The sequence below is a fragment of the Pinus tabuliformis genome, chromosome 1_1 (assembly GCF_031772625.1).
Source record: "Pinus tabuliformis cultivar Carrire ecotype Pingquan chromosome 1_1, CPIR1, whole genome shotgun sequence".
NCBI classification, from domain to species: domain Eukaryota; kingdom Viridiplantae; phylum Streptophyta; class Pinopsida; order Pinales; family Pinaceae; genus Pinus; species Pinus tabuliformis.
Genome location: NC_142297.1, coordinates 611,264,879 through 611,288,510, shown reverse-complemented (window position 1 = coordinate 611,288,510; position 23,632 = coordinate 611,264,879). Strand labels below are relative to the sequence as shown.

General features: G+C 40.2%; 1 protein-coding gene across 4 annotated transcripts in view; it reads right to left on the bottom strand.

Annotated features, from left to right (window-relative positions):
- Positions 1–1,869: 1,869 nt before the first annotated feature.
- The window catches only part of LOC149214759 (uncharacterized), a 61,436-nt gene continuing 39,673 nt past the window's right edge, over positions 1,870–23,632 (bottom strand). For all 4 annotated transcript variants that reach the window (XM_089392406.1, XM_089392409.1, XM_089392407.1 and 1 more), the window contains one exon: positions 1,870–4,143. In XM_089392406.1, the coding sequence (XP_089248532.1) occupies positions 3,102–4,143 (1,042 nt within the window). In that variant the 3' untranslated portion in view covers positions 1,870–3,101. The remainder of the gene's footprint in view (positions 4,144–23,632) is intronic.

Sequence of the window (23,632 nt, the reverse complement as noted above, 5' to 3'; positions counted from 1 at the left end):
ATGTTGTATCATCAATACCAAATCCCAAAAATACAAAACTCATGTCAAAATTAAAATATTTTATTTTTATTTTATTTTATAAGATTTTTTAAATTAAATCCAAAAGAAAAAATTATGAGGAAGATATTGTAATGTATCATAAACATATTATGGGAGAGATGTTGTAATGAAATGTTTAACATTTTGACTAAGCCAAATTACATAAAGATAGAAATTAAAATTAAATAAAAAGTTTAATATAATGTAATGTAAACATTTTAACTCGGTAAAAAAACAACAATAACAAAGTAAAAATTACCCTATAAAAAGAAAATCATAATAGAAATAAAAGCCCATAAATACCATGATATTGAAAACCCATGGTATTCATGTGGAATATATCCTATTTAAAGAGGGGAATTAAACTAGCCTAGATCCATCTTAATTTCGGATCTACCAAGCAGCTAGAAGGATCAAATCTCTTGATATGCACACCTCTTTTAGAGTGAAAAGATATTTGATCCCTCTTAGGGCTTGGTAAATCCAGAATTTATATGGATCTAGTCTGGTCTATATAACATTTAGATATGAATACAAGTCAAACTTATCCAGAAACAACTTATGTTATGTCTTCCCCTGCAATTTCCTTTACTGGCCTTCATTTGCATCCCTCCAACTCTCCAATCATTTCAGGTTGAAGGAAGATTGCCTGAATCTCAGGTCAAGCAAGATCATTATGATCTGAGTAGGTTGTCCCAGTGCAATTAAATTTCTATATATCAAGATTTTGGGGATAAATCGAACCGCTTATTTGCCAAAATGTTTGCCATCTTGTCAAGATATATATATATAGAGAGAGAGAGAGAGGGGTAAAGCTGACAATAAATCTTTGAATTTTCAATTTAATCCATTCATTAAGCCTGCAAATGCTTAAACTTTATACTCCTTGAGGTATAGAAACTGTTCATAATCTCCATGGTTAAGTTTTAATCAACATAGCAATTTAACCCTTTAATATTGTTTGGAAGTACCAGTTCCAGGCCCATAACCAACACTAAATTATTTGAGTTCAGATTTCCAGTAATTTTACGCAGATCTTACCTCCTGAATCGGCAACAAGCCCTCTCCCCAGTTCTACTTCTACCCAGGCTTCCCTTGACAGTCCCAAAATACCTTGTTTGATTATTACAAAAATATTATTAGTGCATATTAAAAGCCAAAGCATGGTCAGAACTTTTGTTATATAGGGAGGACAAGTTTGTAATTAACAAACTATCAATAGTTTGGTAGATCAGCCTTACGGAATGAACTCAGAAAAACTTGTCCACCAGGGAGAGATGACAAATTGTTTAATTGTACAATTCAAATTGTTGTGATGGTAAGAAGAAAGGCGGAGCATGTAATTATAGAGCTAAGAATTGATTCAAGAAACTTTTATAGGAAGAGGTTAGAAATAATACGTACAAAGTGGCAACAACAGTAAAACTAGCATTATCCCGGGATATGTAAAAACTAGCATTATCATGGGATTTGTAAAGATGTAACCTGTTTGAACTTTAATCAAGGGAAGAAGTACGAACTAAGATGGAACATTTGCCAAATTAATGGTGCAGAAAGGCATGGAATCATAGAATATGGAGATTTTCATAATGTGGCGTGAAATCGAATGAAGCTTTACTTTATTAATCACAAAACCAATTTGAACAACATGAATACTATAAATTTTAATTAAATTTCAAAAAAGTTAGTCAAGGGTTGACACAAAATGAAACGGTAAAGTACACTAGACTGCAGATTAGATGATAACTAGTCAAAATGCAGAATTCATCAAACAAGTTCTATTGCAATAAACTAAAGTGTTCATTCCTCTACCCCGATTACCCAAAAGAGTAAATAACTAAATATCGATTTACCATAGCACTGGAAAACATGATTGCATGTTGCTGACGAGATATTTCTTAGTGATATACACAAACAATCAATACTGTTAGACCATGTTCAGCCAAGATGCAGACCACATCGCATTGGCATATTTATAAATATCATTCTATAGGTATATTGCATCCCTACCAAAAAGGCAATCATGAGCATATTCTTAAATTCCAATGTGCATCTCCTAATGCTAATGTGAGTGTAACTGGTCTAATTATGTGCAACACTGGAGAAGCTCGAGTGATTATTCATTTTGCCTTCAGTACATGCCATCCAAGTTTCATGCCTCTGCTTCTCAGAAAAATTACCAACCTATCTAGAAAAGTCAAACCATTGGAGTTAGGTTATCAGTTCCAATATGTTGCTTATCTTACTGTCCATGCCAGAGGCAGTCATCTTGGCAATTCATTAGGCGTCAGAGATGTCTTTCTGAAATTCCTGCTAGACTCAAGTGAATGATCTCAGTAACAATATGCAGTAGTTGTTTAACTTACATAAACTTATCTGAACATCATAGTGTTGGAAACCACCATTAACTCTTCTCGTGATGCCATACTGTTGTTAATGATAATCCAAACCATATTTATCTATGTTTCCTTCAGAAGTGGCTCAGTACTCTTCCAGCCCATGACAATGGCAATCTCGTTTTGAAACCTCTAAGAACGACTGGGAAAATGGAATAAGCTCAGATTAATCTCTCAAGTCCCTTTACTCTTGAGGCATTGATGCCCCACCTGCCCTTTTCTGTTAAATCTGTCTCCCACTCATCTTCACCTAATATATATCCCATGCTTCTGACATCAAGTAGCCAAGCTTCTCAACCAGGTTATGTTTCATACCACTATCCCAGTCTTCATTTATATGTTTCTAAATTATTGTACAGTCACATTTTAACCCTTCAGCTCCATTGCATTACAAAAAAGGAATTCTGGTATCTTTTGTACCCCTAAACGTTGGATAATAATGAGACTTCATTTATCTTCTGATATTAACATTCAATAACCTCCAGAGAACTGTACTTTTGTTTCCAGAATTTATTTCAGATTCAATAATCCAGCTTTAACTTGTTCACAGTGTGTTCTTGAAGCCCTTTCCCACAAAAGTGGGCTCACCATCTAAGCTCCGTACAAGACACATGTTGATACCTTAGCATTCTCTTTGGAGCAGCTACTTGGGATGCAAACTCAGATTTATTCTCTAAACTTAATAGAAGTATCATCAGAATTTCTGCCTGTGTTTGCTGTAAAACTAGATTCAGCATTTCTGACATATTGAACAACCAATAAGCTTCTGTCTTCATCTGTCCTCTCACAAGAAGGAACATTTCCCTCAAGAGCATATTTTTCATCTTCATTACAGGACAGGATCAAATTGCTGTCCAAAGATTCATTTCTGTCAGCGTTATCTGTAGATGAAATGACATCCAATCTCTCTTGCCCATCCAAATTCAAGGAAATACCAGTTCCAATAATGCCTGAAGCAGTTAAACCACTATGAAATTTGTCTAGTGCACTGGACAGTTCAACAATCTGTTCAGAATCTCCAATATTTCTCATTTGCTGACCATGGTATGATGATACAGTCCCTTTGGTTTCACTAGAATCGATTTGCAAAGAAACAAAGTCCTGCCTTCCTTGAATTTCATCTGGAATGCAAGCTGCCATGTTGCCATTTTCTAACCCCCTAAAAGGCTTTAACCCATGCACTGTAGACATCTCATCAATCATACTTTGAGAAAGAACCTGAGATTCAGATTGAGTACCATCATTTATTGCATTATTGAGCTGCATATGGGAAAAAGCCTGAGCTTCACAACTGTTTTCTGTGATGTAGCATAAAGTGTTTTCTCTTTTAGAATTAAATCGATCAGTTCCATGACAGTCATTCTCAGACTGGTTTTGCTCTGAGGCAAATGAGATTGTAGATTGCTCTTGACCAGGGTTTCTATCTCTATATTGATCTTCTCCGCTGCTGTCAAAATAGGCATGAGAATGTTCGAACGGACTTTCAGAAATGACTCTAGGAGTATAACTTGGCTGGGTTGATATGCTTAAAAATGGACATATTAAAGTTCTTCTACCATAAGGACCTCGAAGAGATACTCGACAAACAGGACAGGTTGAGTGTTGCCTTAACCATACATCAATACAGTTAATGTGAAATGCATGGCCACAGGTAGGCAAGACCCGTAATATGTCCTTCTCTTCATATTCTCCAAGGCATACTGTACATCTGTATAAGCACATTTAAAGAAAATGCCATTTCATACTCAGTAATTAAAAGATACATAATATTTTAGTCAAACTCAAAATCAGCAAAGTAAATCAAGAGAGACAAATTCAAAAGCACTTGAATATAGACACATCCCAAGAAGCACAGATCCAAATTTCTGTAAACAAACTACCTCAATGACTTCAATAGTAGCAAGCATTTCAACAAAACTTCATGCATATTGAGAATGGTGTAATCTTCACAAGTGGCTATGGCCATCTTGTATTAGATCATTGATTATATTGGATTATTGATGCATTTTGTTAGGCACTAATTATGGCTAAGGCCATCATTTATTGTAAAATTAGTTTATGGTAACCTAGTCAACTTTGACATGTAGGCTCAATAATCCTCTTGGGGAGTGCATCCTACTTACATGGGTCCATGACCCTCTTGGAAGGACATGCCTGCACATAAATACACAACTCAAACCTTATTTGTAATACCATCTCATGTGATCATGTACAAATTATTTATCCTACGGACAACATTTTGTTATACAAGTGAGTAAGCCTACAGGTATTGTATCTTTCGCATTCTATTGTTCTACGACTGTTTTAATGTTTTCTCTAGCACATCTTTTGGACAGCTCTAACACACTTGTTTAGTGCTGTTTTCTCCTTTTTTTTGTAGGTATTTAGGTTGTTATTTGGTTCATTTAATCCCCTCTTTCTCTTGTGATCTTAAAGTGGTATCAGAGCAGGTATAAACATTTCTCTACCTATTTCGCTGCTGGATAGGCTTTTCTTCTTGGTTGTTTATGCTGGTATAGTATATATACTTTTTGTGATCAGATATTGGCATATGGAAGAATCTCTAAATTGAGGAGTTTGGGGGCTGCTTTTCCTGGTGTTATTATTGGCTGGAAAAAGGCACTTTCTTGAGGCGTTTGGGCTATTTTGTGCGCATTTAACAGAAATCTTGTCAATAAATTGATCTGAAATCACCCGTAAATGACCTCAGAAAAATAATGAAGGTAAGTGTTGGGGTGTGCCTATGTTATTTTATGCAACGGATCGATAAGATTGCAAAATACACAGACACTGAAACAGTAAGCAAACACATAAACACAACAAATTTAATAAGGAGTTCACCCAATCCTTCTGGGCTACGTCTCCTGATCCAGCCTTCAGTGGTGGCCTTTCTATTGTGTCTTACAGCAGAGTTTTTACAATAAGGAGCTCAATTTGAGTCTCACTTAACAAATGATGATCAGTAGGATTGTACTTGGATTCCCCAAATCTCTAGAGTACACAGACTCCCCTTACTGAATCTCGAGCTCAACTGGTCTCAGTGGTATGAGTCCAATTTGGTACTCAATACCTGACAAGTATACACAGAAGAGTTGCTTGAACCTCTCAAGCCTTCTCTGGAGTTCACAAACTCTCGGACTCTCTCTGTCTCTGTCTGCTCAACGTTGCCTTTGCTCTGCAGGTCAGCTCAACTTCTTTGTTCTCTACAATTCACTTCTTTCTTGCCTTTTGGCTTTCTGCTTCTCTTTCTCTACCTCCCTTACTCTTTGTTTGTTCGTGGCTTAAAGCCAATCTACTCCCTGACTGTTCGTTTCTGCTTCCTGGCTCTCTAGATCTCCTACCTCCGTCCGCTTGAATTCCCCTGCTCTGCGTCATCATCACTATGTAACGCTTCACAGAGAGGTGGCCACTTGTTTTCTCACGAACTGAGTGTTAGTTCTCTTTGAACAGTCGTTATTTCTGTTGCTCCAAAATTGCCCGCGAAACTAATTCCTCTGCCAACTCATCGGTCATGCCAGACCTCAAATCTTATATGACAGCCTATTTCCCCGTCAAATCCAGTCATCCATCGGATCATTTCTCCACCGTTGATATGGAGCCTCCGGATCCTATGGTCTCCGTCCATGTCGGGCGGGTAAGTAGCATGACCTTTACCTGCGCGATGTGAGCGGTTTTCTCTCTCATCCGCTGGACGCATGTCACCCAATGTATGGCATCGGGCGAGACTCGGTCGAACCCGCTTACCGCTTGAAGCCCTTCCGATATCCTACCGATTTTAGCGCGGGACCCGCCTTCTGACGGAATCGGCGATTTCCGTACGATTTTATGCTTTTCCTCGTGACCGAGCGCTTGGGGGCTTTCCTTCACTGAGGGGGACGCCCTGTGATACGCGATTAGCACTTTAGCGCTAATCACGTATCAGAAACTGCCTCTGTTTTTGGATTTGACCTCCCGTTTGTCAATTTGTGCCAGTGCGCGGTCACCATGGGCCAACGGTCTGCACACTTTGACCGAGGGTCCTCGTTGTTCCGTGCTGACCACAAATTGCCATTGTTTAGAGGTTATTTCTGATAAGCTCGATATCCATAAGATTTTGAAGCTTGACATAATTTGAAACAGTCATGAAAACTTAGAGAATGTTTAAGGATCCAATTTGGATCATAAATTGATGTGCCCAAAATTAGGGTTTCTTTGCTAATATTATTCGAGATTTTCAGCAACATATCTGAGGCTATTGGTTGGTAGCATCACTATTATTGTGATTTAGAACCAAGGTTTCAGATCACCCTCTTGCTGATTTATTTCGGAAGAGTTTTTAGCCACAATTATAGAGATTTTTTGTTTAGTGTCTATTTCCCACCAAAAATGGGTGACCCCGTAGGAGAATTTTTTTCTCCCATCATCTCTTCTAGCTGGACAGCTAGCAGCCCCTAACAGCCATTACTAGGAGATGACGATGTGCCATTCATATCTCCACCACCTGCATCAATCATGTTTCCTCGCCCATTTGGCAAGCACACATGTTGGAAGGTGGGCTTCCGATCAAAAGGTACTTTATTTATTTTGCATTCGAGTGCTTATGCTTGTTTGCATTTGGGCATTTGACATGGATTATTGGGTAACCTAGAAGGAAGGGGGGTTTTGACCATGATCTTGTTCCCTCACCTTAAATGGGGGGGTTAATCATTCATCCCAGTCCAGTGAGATCTCCCCTAATGGCTCAATGGGTATAGGAGAGGAGGGGCACTACTTAGGAAACCCCGTTGAGATAGCGTACTCCCATCTCTCCTTATTCCATATTTACCACTTTCCATCTTACATTATAAACCCTATATTCCACCTCCCTTCTTTGGGTTCAATTGAGCATTGGTTCTCTAGGATTTGACACCATACATCCTCATACCTAGGCAAGTCCGAAACTTTTCCCTAGGAGGTTGATGCGGCTAAATGAGCAAGAAAAAGCACATGATGGCCACAAGAAAAACAAAAGAATATCAAAATGCAAAAGATGGCCAAGACATACACATTAGCACGTGGGAAAAAGCCTAGCATGAGCTCTACCTCACTCATTATGGCCATCACTCGGTTCCTGAGCACATGTTGATCTTCATATTATGAGAAGGAACCCTTGCATGTCCCAACCCCTAATGGGAATTGAGTTGCCTCATCATTAAGGGGGTAATCATGGTTATACATCATACAAAGCAAGATCTAACCCTTTGAGCTACGAGCAGTAATACAAAGAAAAATAAAGAAAAAGTAAAAGGTGCACAAGAGGGGTGGAAAAATAAAGGCGGAGTTGGTAAATCATGCATCCACGATTGCTCCCTCCCCACATCTGTATACTCAAGATGAGGAGCCCCATAATTGTTGATCCTTTTGACCATGGCACTTCGCCATGAAGTCTTCTCACACTTTGAGACATGGGAGAGCTAGCACCACCTTGAAAGTTGCCAACGTTGGAGCAAAGATAGGCATTTGGCCACCACCTAAAGACCCATGAGACCACATTTTGACCCAAAGATGCAATTTGAGTGTCCACAGAAGGAGATTTACATAAACCTGAGGGCCAACACTTAGGAGATGATATTTGGAGGCCTCTTCACTGAGCACTCAGCTTGGCACCAAGAGACCTCAACGCATCGCCTAAAGGAGCCTACGCATGGCTGATATCATCAAAATCAGCCCTATGGCTCACACGTGTGGGAAATTTTTTGAGTTTTATCTTGGCTATTACGTCAGTCTATGACCTAACTTGTGGTTGTGGAATTATTTTATTGTTTTAGGGGCCATTAGGGTAAATTAGGCATTTGAACTCCTCATATAAGTAGAGGAGAGATTCATTGCAGTAAATGATCATCACATACTTAGAGAATTCGACCTCTTGAGCTAAATTGGCCTTCTTATCTTATGGAGAATTCAGATCTATGAATGCATGTTGACATTTGGAGCTGATTTGTTTATCTTTGGAGCTATTCTTTCGATCAAATGGATGGAATCTCTTTGAATGTTATCTTGTAAGTCTACCTATTATTGAATATTTATTTTTCTATGTCTAATTTATGGAATATGTTGAATCTAGGGTTTGATATTGTGCCCTAAGTTATAGAAAATTTATTGAATGTTATCTACATGTCACTATTTAGGGTTTTCTATTGTGCCCTAAGTTATTGAAAATTTATTGAATGTTATCTACATGTCACTATTGCATGCACTACTCGTGAATAATATGTGAATGAATATCATAGTGGTGAACTTTTACTAACTCTCCCATGAAAATTCCTTAATCCATTACATACATAATTGCTTGAGTTTTGGTGCTAGGGCATCAAGTATTCGGCCTCCTTAGAAACTTTTTAGCTATCCTATCAAGTCATAGACCCCATACTCCCAAGGAACAAGGCACTAGTCCATTTTGTTGGTGATCAAACACACTTCTTATCCATAAACTCTTCCTTCCTTAATTTGGCCCCTTTAAGGCCAAGCACACCAACTAGGGCTTGGTGTGAATCCCTAGGCAAGGTGTATTTGTGGAATTGAAGAGTCTAAATGTCAAGAGAATCATGTTTTCCACAAAATCTATTCTTACTTCAATTTTGTTCATAAATTCCTTTTCCCTAGTTGTTTTCCCTAGCATAAACCCTAGTTTGGTCTTGCTTCCACTGAGGGGCTTGTGTGAGGCTTTCATGTGCCTCGATCTTGTTGATTTACATTGTTGGAAATCCTTTCTCCTTGCCTTAACCATTGGTCATCCCAACAATCAACCTACTAAACAAGCCCTAGGACTTGTGTCTCATCTAATAGGGCCTATATCAAGAAAGTGAATCGCCTCCTATTGGAGCCATGAGCATAAATTGTGAATTTATTGTACTCATTGTGTCACTTGTACCCTAACCTTAGAATACCCATTAGGTAACCTTTTCATGTACTGAGACTCCTCCCATCAATGAAAATCCATAAATAGCAGGGGATTTTGGCTATGGTGACAGTGGGCCATCACCCCATTGTTGTCACTTGGTCTAGTGTTAGCCTTGTAGAGTGCCCCTCTCCAAGGCGTGCTAGATTTTACAGCAGCAATTCCATTGCCTTAAGGGCTACAGAACGAGGCGTTACCATCCAAGCCCTCACTTCTTTTGATAAAGTCCTGAAACACAACTTAGGCTCGAAGGAACTAAGAGGGGCAACCCATTGTCATTACAGTAGCTCCCTCTTGCATTTTAGGCCACATCTCCTCCAGTACAAATTACAATGGGGGTTTCCCTAGGAAAAAGTATTATAAATTTAGAATTAAGATTGTTGGGTGGACCGAGTCTAGCACCAATCCAAACTACGGCAAAAGGAATCAAGAGAGATATCTTATTGGGCCATTTTTTCATGTGATAAGGAAGCATGTACCTCAAATGAAGTAACTAAAGCAATCCTATATTTTGTCCACTAACACAAAAAATCCTTGTGAAAACCCAAATTAAGGAGAATTTCCAAACATGCACCATGCACGAGAGTATGTTTATTGAAGGATAATGTAAGTTGTAGCTAATCTGAATTAATAAAGAAGATACATAACCACAGTTCCAGCAATAGGCGGATTTTAAGGGGAGAACAAAACACAATTAAACTTCTTCTAAAAGGAGCAAAGTTACCTAGATTATAGACCTTCATAACATATTTAATGGAAGAGATTTCATCCTTCAACAAATTAAATCCAAAACATAGACAAGAGGGACCCTTAACATTTAATTTCCTTCATAGGAGATGTTCAGCTAAACTCCAAGGGGCAATCTCCCCAAATCCAACCATGGCAGATAATGAACTATTGGTCAAAGTTGTCATTGATGTCAATATGGTATTATTGGAGATGGCAAATATTCTTGTGATGCATGAATAACTCTTTTGTGATGTTGCCCTAACCGCAGGCAAACCCTAGATTGTTCATGAATGAAGGAGCCTTTTCCATGTATGCATGAAACCCTCCTATGAAGTGATATTTCTTAGCTACATGGTTTGCCTTAGAATGAAGTCCTAAAATCTATGAAGAAGGAGCCCTAGACATAAAATCCTAAAGGCTGCCTTAGCCTTAAATGAAATAATTATGACAGTTTCACAAATTTAATTTATTGGTAGAAAAATGACCTCATCGAAGGATGAAATTGACACCAACTTGTAGAGGACATTTTTCCCTTTCTAACGAGCTATCACTCACCCTCTAACTCCTCGTAGTTTGTGAGAAAATGAATTTTTAAGATGATATAAATATATTTTTTACCCTAGCTGACCTAAGCTTACCTGTATATGTCGGCCCCATGACCAAGGGACGTGTCTTTTCATTTATAGGTCAAAATCAGTATATATTGAAGTCCAAACTTATCTTTTTAGCCATCATCTCAGTGAAGAAGACGAAGAGGAGGCACAGAAGTGAACAGAGGACTGAGGAGAGCTAAAAGGAAACCATTGTTTGGGTGTTTTGGGCTATACTTTATTACAGCTCGGATACTGTTCAGAACTTGGATCTCTGACAGACCAGAGGCTACAGCAACCTGTGGAAGATTGAAACTCGGACCTCCAGCGAATTACAAAACTCGGACTCATCATTCCAGTCATCAATCTCTGTGAAGAATATGTATAAGAGGCACACAGTAAAAAGGAGGCCGAGGAAGGATACTTCTGTGGACATAACTGTGATAAGTCTGCCTATGGAGCTCGGACCAGTTTTGGAGGACAGATCTGTATGACAGTCAGCTCGGATTCAGTCATATTTGTTTAGGCTCAAGATTAAAGCCACCTGTAGACTATGTCACACGGTTCGAGTTCGAATTCAAGTTCGACAACGATTAAGTTCGATTTGAATTCGAATTTTACGATCAGGTTCGAATGAGGTTCGACTATACATATTTTTAATAATATATATATATATATATATAATATTTTTAAAATATTAAATATAACATATTTAAATATGTATCATAAAATACACACTTCATGGAAAACACGTATAGTCAGTTCACATCCATGGATATCAAAAAAACATTTCTATATTTTCCTTGTAATCCTCGTGTATCATTAAAAAAAGTTTACATATAAAACCAAGGTCCAAAACTTTAAACGTTTTCACTTTTAAAAAAAATGGATATGCCATCAATTCGACTGAAAAACAAAACTGAAAAGAGATACGAAATCTCTAACAAATTTTAAAATAATAAAAAATATTTTGTTATATAACAAATATAACATATTTACATATTTATCATAAGATATAAACTATATGGCAAACATGTACACTCATTTCATAAAATAACAATAGATTCTCGAATAGTAATATTTATATATTTTCATTTGAGAGTTCGTAGCCTCATAAAACTCATGGTGCCCCTATAATAAAAAGGTTACAACACTAAAACCAAAACTTAAAATGTTGCTACTTATCCAAAATAGTGAATGTGCCACGAATACCAGTGAAAAGGAACTGAGTACAGACGCCTGAAAATGTCCGAAAAGTGGGCTATTCCTCCTTAGGAATATAAATAATTCAAAAGAGTTGCCTGCTTAAATTTATACGACAGATTATCTTACGTATTCTAAATCAGTGAAAGGAAAAAGCGAGTAAGCGTTTGAAAGTCCACACTTGTGTTGTTGTTATCCACATATACGTAGCGTAAAACCAACGCACCACAAAAGGAGACTTCGAGGGCGGAGACGTGCGAACATGCACGTGGCAACGAGAAGCGACATGAATAAAAAGACATGGGGGGGCTCCTTTTTAATAAAATTTAGAAGCAGAGCCCTAAATCGAACCCTTAATCAAACCTTAAAAAAATTCGATTAAATTCGCGTTTAGGTGCGTTCAGGTTCGTTCATGTTCGAATTCGATTAGGTTCGCCTTCGGGTTCGAATTTCAGGTTCAGCGAACCTGAACGAATTTCAAAGTTTTTTTGAGGTTTGCCGAATTTCGAACCTGAACCTTCAAATTCGGCGAACCCTGTGACATAACCTGTAGAAGGAGTTCATCTCAGACCTGAACATACCTATTACGAATTGCAGATTTGTGTGTGTCGACATCTACTCGGACAAGAGCAGTTAGTGGATAGTCATGACCTATAGCTTAACAAGAAGCAAACTCATGGAACAGTCACACAAGATAACTCTATGACAACTTGAACTTAACCTTGGGACTCTAACATATCTCGGATTGTGTTGCAGACTTGGAGCTTGAACTTAGCTAGGATAACAAAAATTAGAAGACCAGTTTTGGTACAGTCATACTCTCGAACCTATGGGACAGTCACAGTGAAGAGGTTCATCACCACAACTCAGTCTTAGGCTTGGACAGCTGCCTGTGAGTAGTGACGTTGTGAAGTTCAGACTATTAATTGTGTGGACTTGACCTTTCAAGCTCGGACTATTAATTGGACAAAACTCAGACCTTGAAGTATTTGGAGTGTTGGACTGTGGAAATTTGAAGGATAGACAAGTTTGTGGCTTGAACAGTGGAGACCTTTGGATCCTATCTCTTGGTTTTTGAGCAGCAATCTTGAAGATCTCCTTGAAATGCAATTTGATGATTGATCTTGGACTAGGCATTGGAGCAACACTTTGAAAGCAGTCCTGTTGAAGATCCTTGAAAATATTGGAACATCTTGAAGCAGTCTTTACCGTTGCAAAAGCAGTGAATCAATTCTGGATGAAGGACAGCCTTGGAGCATTCTGAAGTATTGTTTGGAATTGTTTTAAGGATATTCTTGAGCAGACCTTGGAGCATCATCCTAGAGCAGATTATGAAGCCAATTCTGAAGCGACCCTTTTGGAGTTTCTTATTAAAGATTCTTGAAGACCATGATGAAGCCCTCATAATGTGACCTTGGAGAAATTGTTTGGGTGACATGAAAAGCAGTGGTGACAGCTTCTGAGAAGAAAAAGTTGACATTGATTAAGTGATTTGGAGAAGGCATCGCTGAAGGTGAAGATATTGTCAGGGCTCGTTGCAGCAGATATTGGGAGCTGTGAAGAATTATTGATCATATCTTGAAGAATTGAAGCATAGGGTTGGAGCCCTAGATGATAGGAGTCCTAAAGAAGACCAGGTTGGAGCCTGTACCAGAGATAGTGTAAGGCCTTCGTGAGCAAAGTGCGACGGGCACTGGCGACTCGTGCACGAGAGCGGGCGCGCGGGCGGGCGCACGGGCGCGCGGACAAAGTGTGCGACTGGTGCGACACTTGTGCGGAGGAAATGTGACAAAATAATGCGACGTTATGGAGGAACACTTAATTCGACTAAGTGTTGGACTCCCACATATATGCGATGTTAAAAAGGAAGCAAGCCAACTTGTAAATGGTTACTTGTGGGCGTGCGTTGGCAGCTTTAGGGGGTCAGCCAGGGGGCTGCACACCCCTTGAAACCTGCGCAAGGTTTCATATATATAAGTGAGGTTTGAGACTCATTTGACACACAACGAATTGGATCATCACTTCTACGCACTAGCAAAGGGTAAAACTGCGCAAGGGGTAAGAGGAGCTGCGCATAGCTCATGCGCTCTACCTAAGTGCGGTTTTGGTGAAGTCTTGTGCCGGGTGAGGTGAAGGCAAGCGTGCCGAGGTTTAGTTTGGATGCGGATTTGTGCAGGACTTGGTGGAGAGGTATAAGTGGCTCGGGTGAGCACTTCTCTTTGTGCAAGGGTGCACATGATTGTAAAAGGTTGTTCTATGCCTTGGTTGTAAAATATTCTAAGTATAGACTTGGAGTTTTGCCAAGTATACTTGATGATTGTATTATTGAAAAACTGATATAATATATTGTCGGGCAGACTCACATTACGGGGAGTTGCCCCTCCCCTTTATACTTGTTGCAATTGTTGTTCTCGGTTTAATTGCATAATGATAATGAATGAGTATGGGCTTCATTAAGTATAAAGGATAATTGCTTTTACTTAGTTGCGAAACACAAGCTAAGTATGTTAATGTGAAAGTAGGCGTAGTCCACGAATGTTAGTATTGGTGAAAAGAACGCATTCGGTGGTGCCGCACCTTGCTACAAGCGGTTGGAAGACTACCGCAGGTGTAGGGGCGTGACAGTTGGTATCAGAGCTCGGTGAAGAGCTTATCAGAGCTTCGGTTCGGTGAAGCTGTTGGATGGTGGAGACTAGATCGCAAAGGAAGAAGAAGCTGTTAGAAATGGCAGCTGGGTCTCATGTTGGGTCTAGCCATGAAGCTAGGACTTTATCACTTATGGAAAGAATACCGCAGAGGATGGAAGCTATGGGGTCTTCTTGGGAAACGAGGGAGGACTTGCTCACTAAGGAGCAAGAGGCCAGCTCAAAGCTAAGGGAAGAACTTGATGAGCTCCGAACGCAGCATGAGTACACTGATCTTATGTGTACACAACTTGAGATAAGGGTCAAGGAGGTTGAAGAAGCAAGGGATCAGGGTCTTGCAGAGATCGTGAACTTGAAGGAATCTCTTGACAAGGTAAACAAATCTCTTGATGAAGCCAAGGATGAGATCGCGGTGTTGAAGAAGGCCGTGAGGCATAACTCAGGTGGAGGAGTGCCTCATGTGAAGGTCAAGGAACCAGAATCTTATGATGGCACAAGGAATGCAAAGACTCTTGGTAACTTTCTATGGGACATGGAGCAGTACTTGGAACGGTTGAGTCTTCCTGATGGTGAGACACAAGTCAAGGTGGCTGCTCAGTTCTTAACAAAGGATGCTAAGATGTGGTGGCGAAGGAGGGTGGATCAGATTGTCAATGGCAGTGCTAATGACATCACTTCGTGGGATGACATGAAGAAGGCTTTGCAGACCCATTTCAGTCCTCAGGATGAAACGTGGGAAGCAAGGACGAAGATTAAGTACATAAAGCAAATCGGAAGCCTACAAGCATACCAGCGAGAGTTTGCAAGTGCAGCTCTGGAACTTCCCGACATGGCGGAAAGGGACAAGGTGTTCAACTTCATTATTGGGTTGAAGCCTTGGGCACGCAATGAGGTGAAGAGGCAGAAGATTAGAACACTTGAGGAGGCTTTTGCTGCGGTTGATAGGTTGGTGGATCATTATGATGAGACTTCTGATGAGAAAAAGAAGTCCGACAAGCCGAAAGAAAAGAAGAAGGATGATGGTTCGAAGACGAAGAAACCTTTGAAGTGTTGGATATGTGCAGGACCACACATGGTGAAGAATTGTCCCTCTAAACCGAAGGTGGCCGCTATTGCACAGTCTGATGGAAAGAATGATGATGCTTCTGTAGGGATGATGCAGATACTTGGTGCTTCTGCTACTACAGAAGTGGCCTCTAGAAGGGATCATGAAAGGAACAAGTTGGAGTATGTTCGAATGAAGGTTGGAGGTGCTGATGTGCTCACTATGGTGGATAGTGGGGCTTCTCACAACTTCATGGGCGAAGATACTGCGAGAAGAATTGGGTTGAAGTTTGTACCGGCAAAGGCACAAATGAAGACAGTGAATTCTCCTCCTATTGAGATTCTTGGTATAGCTGAAAGGGTGGACACTACACTTGGTGAATGGACCGGGAAGGTGGACTTCACTATAGTGCGGATTGATGACTATGAAGCTGTATTGGGGATGGAGTTTATGAAACAATTTGATGCTATGATTGTACCACATTTGAAGAAGCTCTACGTTTATGATGGAAGGGAAGATGTACCCATTGGTGTGCCAACCATTGGTGTGACAAGGCCTGATTGTAAATTGGGAGTGATGCAAATGGAGGATAAGGAGAAGGTGAACAAGCGGTTGTCTAGTGTTGAGGCAAAGCTTGTGGAGCAGTCATTGGTCATCAAGACACTTTCAGATAGCATCTTGGATTTGACAAGAAGGCTAGAGTTGGTGGAGGATGATGATGATGATGAGGTATATGTGAGGCCGGATGTCCAGAAGGAAGACCAGGTTGCTTATATACAAAGGATGGAGATTGAGGATCCTGATAGATGGATCGAGTTGATTAGTGAGGGAGAGCCTTCAGGCTCTACTCCCTCTACATCTTCTTAGATGGATGAAGAAGATGGGGCTCATTGTTAGCTGCTCATGGCAGTGAGTCCTTAAACATGTTTGAGCAGGTATGATTGATGGTGCAGGGATGGCTTGGCATCAAGCATCATGACATGTTGCAGATGGGATGGATGGAGTTTCCATGGACCTGAGCATGGATTATGGAGATAGATTCTTGATGAGTCAAGGATGTGGCAGATGTTTGAGGAACAGCTGATGATGACATGAGGATGTTCACTCTCATGGATTGGGCGTATGGTTGGACTGATCACCCAACTAGTTCAGACATGGGGACGCGTAGTGTACAGAGATGTGTTGGCATTATGCTGGAGTATCATGACGAGGTTCACATGATGACATATGGATCGAGATGACATCTTATGGAGAGCATACCGTAGAGGTACATGCCTTGGTATGGTGAGCTTGGTGGCAGCTGGTCATTGAGCCGGGACATAGTGGAGAAGAGTCTCTACATATGTTGCAAGGATGTTTGCCTTGTGAAGAGGAGTTCACATCACAGTTGAGTGATGATCTTGGTGGATGGCTACCGGGATGATATGTTGTCGAGGACGACAATGATTTCAGGTGGAGGAGGATGTAAGGCCTTCGTGAGCAAAGTGCGACGGGCACCAGCGACTCGTGCACGAGAGCGGGTGCGCGCGCGGGCGCACGAGCGCGCGGACAAAGTGTGCGACGGGTGTGACACTTGTGCGGAGGAAATGTGACAAAATAATGCGACGTTATGGAGGAACACTTAATTCGACTAAGTGTTGGACTCCCACATATATGCGATGTTAAAAAGGAAGCAAGCCGACTTGTAAATGGTTACTTGTGGGCGTGCGTTGGCAGCTTTAGGGGGTCGGCCAGGGGGCTGCACACCCCTTGAAACCTGCGCAAGATTTCATATATATAAGTGAGGTTTGAGACTCATTTGACACACAACGAATTGGATCATCACTTCTACGCACTAGCAAAGGGTAAAACTGTGCAAGGGGTAAGAGGAGCTGCGCGTAGCTCATGCGCTCTACCTAAGTGCGGTTTTGGTGAAGTCTTGTGCCGGGTGAGGTGAAGGCAAGCGTGCCGAGGTTCAGTTTGGATGCGGATTTGTGCAGGACTTGGTGGAGAGGTATAAGTGGCTCGGGTGAGCACTTCTCTTTGTGCAAGGGTGCACATGATTGTAAAAGGTTGTTCTATGCCTTGGTTGTAAAATATTCTAAGTATAGACTTCGAGTTTTGCCAAGTATACTTGATGATTGTATTATTGAAAAACTGATATAATATATTGTCAGGCAGACTCACATTACGGGGAGTTGCCCCTCCCCTTTATACTTGTTGCAATTGTTGTTCTCGGTTTAATTGCATGATGATAATGAATGGGTATGGGCTTCATTAAGTATAAAGGATAATTGCTTTTACTTAGTTGCGAAACACAAGCTAAGTATGTTAATGTGAAAGTAGGCGTAGTCCACGAATGTTAGTATTGGTGAAAAGAACGCGTTCGTTGGTGCCGCACCTTGCTACAAGCGGTTGGAAGACTACCGCAGGTGTAGGGGCGTGACAGATAGGGTTGGAGCCCTGGAGGTTGGAGCCTCATAGAGACAAGGTTGGTGCCTTGGGAAGATAGGGTTGGAGCCCTAGAGGTTGGAGCCTCGTGAAGTCCAAGTCGATGCTTGGCAAAGTACAGGTTGGAGCCTGGTGGATTGGAGATTGGTGTCTTCATCTAGGGTTGGAGCCCTACACTATATTGTACTTGATTTATTGTAAAGAAGAGGATTGAAGTCCTCGTTATTCCTGATTAATAAAAGTATTTATTCTTATTGTTCATTTTGTGTTCTAATTATAAGTGATCTAACTGGTAAAAATAACAATTGAAAAGAAATATTGATTCACCCCCCTCTCAGTATTTCCAACAATTGGTATCAGAGCCAGTACCTTCACTCAAAGCCTAACAACTTGAAGGTAGATCCTTAGAACACAAATGGAAAAGCCAAGGAAGAAAGCCTCCAATCCTTCTAAAGATGTCTCTTCTTCAACCATGAAAGCTAATGATAATCAAATTGGGAAAGCTCCATTGTTCAATGGAAACTTTGATATATGGAAGGCAAGAATGAAGAATTTTTTAATGGCTCAAGGCTTTGAAGTCTGGGAATCAGTGATTATTGAAAGCACGATGGAAGAAGAATCCAAGGAGTATAATGCAAGAGCAATAAAAGCAATCTTGAGTGGGCTACCAGATCCTATAAAGGCCAAAGTGGAGAAATGTTCATCAGCAAAAGGTATGTGGGACAAACTTCAAGATCTTCACTCAAAAGGAGCATTGACCATGACCTATATTCATGAAGATGATGGAAAGCAAGAAGGAAATCTAGAACCCATAAAGGAAGCTGAAAACAAGAATGAAGACATCAAGACCAAGGAGGACCTAGAAGATGAAGAAAATGAAGATGATCTCAAAGAAGATCTCAAGGCAAAACTTGTAGCTGCCCTAGAAGAGATAAGCAGTTTGAAAAAGGAAAATGAGGAGCTCAAGAAGAAAGCACAAGATGGTGACCATGACCTTGAAAAGACAAGGAAAAAAGTCGACATTTTCAAGCTTCAAGTACAAGAAAAGGATGAGAAGCTCACCAAGCTTGAGGAACTTCATCAAAACAAGAAAAGGCATCATGAAGAAGTTATATCCTTGACAAATCAATTGGATAAAGCAAAGAAAATGGAAGACACTTTGTCAAGCCATCTTGAACAAAGACACAAGGACTTGAACAAACTTGAAGCAAAAAATGGTCAATACAAGGAAGAGTACTCCTCCCTTAAATGTCAACCAGAAGAAGCAAAGAAACAAGCACAAGAAGCTGAAAAGGTGATGGAAGTTTTGACCCTCCTAGAAGGACAAGTCGATGAAGCAGAAAAAGAAAGAAATGCCATGACATGCCAACTAGAAGAAAAGGATGAAGACATCACCAAATTAAAATCAGAAATCACCTCACTTAAGGCCCAATCATGTGAACCAACCAAGATGAACGAAGAAACGAAGAACCATCTAGCAAAGAAGGATGAAGAATGCAAGATGATGAAAGAAGAAATTGATCTCCTAAGGAAAGAAGTTGATCATCTAAACAAGAGTCTAAAGAGCTCTCAAACCCTAGATGACATCTTAAGTCATCAAAGATCTCCTCTTGATAAATCAGGTCTTGGTTATGCAGGTGAACCCTCAAACAAAAATGATGCAAACCCTAATGCTTCAAACAACAAGGATGTGGAGAAGCCTGGAAGAAATATTGATGCCCCCAGTTCCAGCAAAAGCAAGGAGAAGAGTCAAGATGACATTGGAAGAAACCCTCCTCCAAGAAGATATGCAGATGGTGTCAAGAATGCAAGAGGCAATGGATATCATCAAAGGATCCCAAGGCAAAATGACTTTAGAAGTACATCAAGGCAATCTGCATCCTCCAAGTATCAAAGAATATTTTTTGGTTATTGCTATTCTTGTACAAACTTTGGGCATATGGCAAAGGATTGTAGGGTATACCACAAGGACAAATATAATGGTCCACATTAGCGCCCTAGAAGCAACTATGCAAGAAGAAGTCATGATTCCTCATTCATGAACAAGATGGAATGCTTCAATTGTCATAACATTGGACATATGGCTCGTGATTGTAACTTGACTTGGGTACCTAAATAAGGTAAAAACATGTCTACCAAGCAAGAAAAGAAAGTTACACAAGTATGGAGAAAGAAGCAAATTGGATCTGAAAGTCTCTTGAACACTCAAGCCAACAACACATGTTGTTGATTTGATGAATGCATCTTTGGCAGATATGATATTCCAAGTTTTGATGATGAAATTCTGCCAAGAAGAAGACCATGCATACTGTTAGGGGGAGCTTTTGATTCTTGATTATTCTTATAGAAGCTATCTGTGAAGAGCCCTATGAAACTCTTGATGAGTCATACATGGACAATCATCTCTTGATAGATCATCTCTCGGCAGTAATTCCATTGAAGAAAATCATGATACTGTGAAGATGTCTTCCACTTGATCACAAGGCAACAATCTTTCTTGTCTTGAGAAAAAAGAAGAGCTAGAGGAGTTTATGCAGGCAGGGGGAGTTGGTTCATCACATGAAGAAATGCAAACACATCTATCATGTACCACATTGCCAGAAGAAGGAGCACCATGACAGGGGGAGCAACATATCTATCATGGAGAACTATCATTAATGAAGAAAATATGATGGAGCAGCATGTCAAGAAGCATCTTGATAGGGGAGTACTTGGGCACCCCATTTGCCATTGATGTCAAAGGGGGAGAAATTGTTGAAAGGACAAGAATATTGCCATCAATGACAAAGGGGGAGATTGTTGGTCAAAGTTGTCATTGATGTCAATATGGCATTATTGGAGATGGCAAATATTCTTGTGATGCATGAATAACTCTTTTGTGATGTTGCCCTAACCTCAGGCAAACCCTAGATTGTTTATGAATGAAGGAGCCTTTTCCATGTATGCATGAAAGCCTCCTATGAAGTGATATTTCTTAGCTACAAGGTTTTCCCTGGAATGAAGTCCTAAAATCTATGAAGAAGGAGCCCTAGACAAAAAGTCCTAAAGGTTGCCTTAGCCTTAAATTAAATAATGATGACAGTTTCACAAATTTAATTTTATTGGTAGGAAAATGACCTCATCGAAGGATGAAATTGACACCAACTTGTAGAGGACACTATTCCCTTTCTAGCGAGCTATCACTTGCCCTCTAACTCCTCCTAGTCTGTGATAAAATGATTTTTTAAGATGATATAAATATATTTTTTACCCTAGCCAACCTAAGCCTACCTATATATGTCGGCCCCATGACCAGGGGATGTGTCTTTTCATTTATAGGTCAAAACCAGTATATATTGAAGTCTAAACTCATCGTTTTAGCCATCATCTCGGTGAAGAGGACGAAGAGGAGGCACAGAAGTGAACAGAAGACCGAGAAGAGCTAAACAGAAACCGTTGTTTGGGTGTTTTGGGTTAATTCTTTATTATAGCTCGGATACTGTTTAGAACTCGGATCTGTGACAGACCAGAGGCTACAACAACTTGTGGAAGATTGAAACTTGGACCTCCAGCAAATTACAAAACTCAGACTCATCATTCCAGTCATCAATCTTTGTGAAGAATATGTATAAGAGGCACACAGTAAAAAGAAGGCTGAGGAGGGATACTTTTGTGACATAACTGTGATAGATCTGCCTACGGAGCTCGGACCGTTTGGAGGACAGATCTGTGTGACAGTCAGCTCGGATTCACAGTCATATTTGTTTAGGCTCAAGATTAAAGCCACTTGTAGAAGGAGTTCATCTCGTACCTGAACATACCTATTACGAATTGCAAATCTGTGTGTGTGGACAGCTACTCGGACAAGAGCAGTTCGTGGACAATCATCTTGTGGATGACCTGTAGCCTAACAAGAAGCAAACTTGTGGAACAGTCACACAAGATAACTCTGTGACAGCTTGAACTTAACCTTTGGACTGTGACATATCTCGGATTGTGTTGCAGACTTGGAGCTTGGACTTAGCTCGGATAACAAAAATGAGAAGCCCAGCTTTGGTACAATCATACTCTCGAACCTATGGGATAGTCACAGTGAAGAGGCTCGTTACCACAAAGGCATGGACAGTTGCCTGTGAGTAGTGACATTGTGAAGTTCGGACTATTAATTGTGTGGATTTGACCTTTTAAGCTCAGACCTTGAAGTATTTGGAGAGTTGGACTGTGGAAATTTGAAGGATAGACAAGCTTGTGGCTTGAACAGTAGAGACCTTTGGAGCCTATCTCTTGGTTTGTGAGCAGCAATCTTGAAGATCTCCTTGAAGTGCAATTTGGAGATTGATCTTGCACTAGGCATTGGAGCAACACTTTTGAAAGCAGTCTTGTTGAAGATCCTTGAAATTCTTGGAACATCTTGAAACAGTCTTTACCCTTGCAAAAGAAATGAATCAATTCTAGATGAAGGACAGCCTTGGAGCATTCTGAAGTATTGTTTGGAATTGTTATAAGGATATTCTTGAGCAGACCTTGGAGCATCATCCTAGAGCAGATTGTGAAGCCAATTCTGAAGCGACCCTTTTGGAGTTGCTTATTAAAGATTCTTGAAGACCATGATGAAGCCCTCATAATGTGACCTTGAAGAAATTGTTTGGGTGACATGAAGAGCAGCGGTGACAGCTTCTGAGAAAATAAAGTTGTCATTGATGAAGTGATTTGGAGAAGGCTTTGCTCAAGGTGAAGATATTGTCAGGGTTTGTTGCAAAAGATATTGGGAGTCGTGAAGAACTATTGATCTTATCTTGAAGAATTGAAGTATATGGTTGGAGCCCTAGAGGATAGGAGTCCTCAAGAAGACCAGATTGGACCCTGTACCAGAGATAGGGTTGGAGCCCTAGAGGTTAGGGCCTCATGAAGTCCAAGTCGGTGCTTGGCAAAGTACAGGTTGGAGCCTGGTGGATTGGAGATTGGTGTCTTCATCTAGGGTTGGATCCCTACACTGTATTGTACTTGATTTATTGTAAAGAAGAGGATTGAAGTCCTCGTTATCCCTGATTAATAAAGTATTTATTCTTATTGTTCATTTTGTGTTCTAATTATAAGTGATCTAACTGGTAAAAATAACAATTGAAAAGAAATATTGATTCACCCCCCCTCTCAATGTTTTTAATAAAGAGCAAATCCTTATATAGATTTGAGTTGAATCTTCCTTGTAGTATAATACTATAATATTATCAAGTGGACTCTTGATCCACTTCCTTCTCCAAGGAATAACAATAAAATATTCCTAGATCCATGCTTTTCTTCAAGAAAAATGCTAAAATAAAACATCAATGAGGCTCTCCAAGGCAAAGTATCCACATCAACAATAAAATTGTGAAGCCAAACAAATGAGATGATATGTCTCCTCCTCCTTTAGAATACCCTTCAAGGATAGCCTCGAAGCAAACAAGGTGTTGTCCTCCATAAACATTTATTGACTACTCTTTCCAAATAACCAAAAAACAAGCAATAAAAGTGGAGCATTCCTCAAAATGTTGGTCAAAATTAGTGTTATCAAAACCGGACCAGAATTGGTTGAACTAGATGGTCAAACCATTGTGTGGCCTAACAGGGCCGACTAGTGGCATGGAACCGAAATGGCCAATTCAGTATGGTTTCTATGC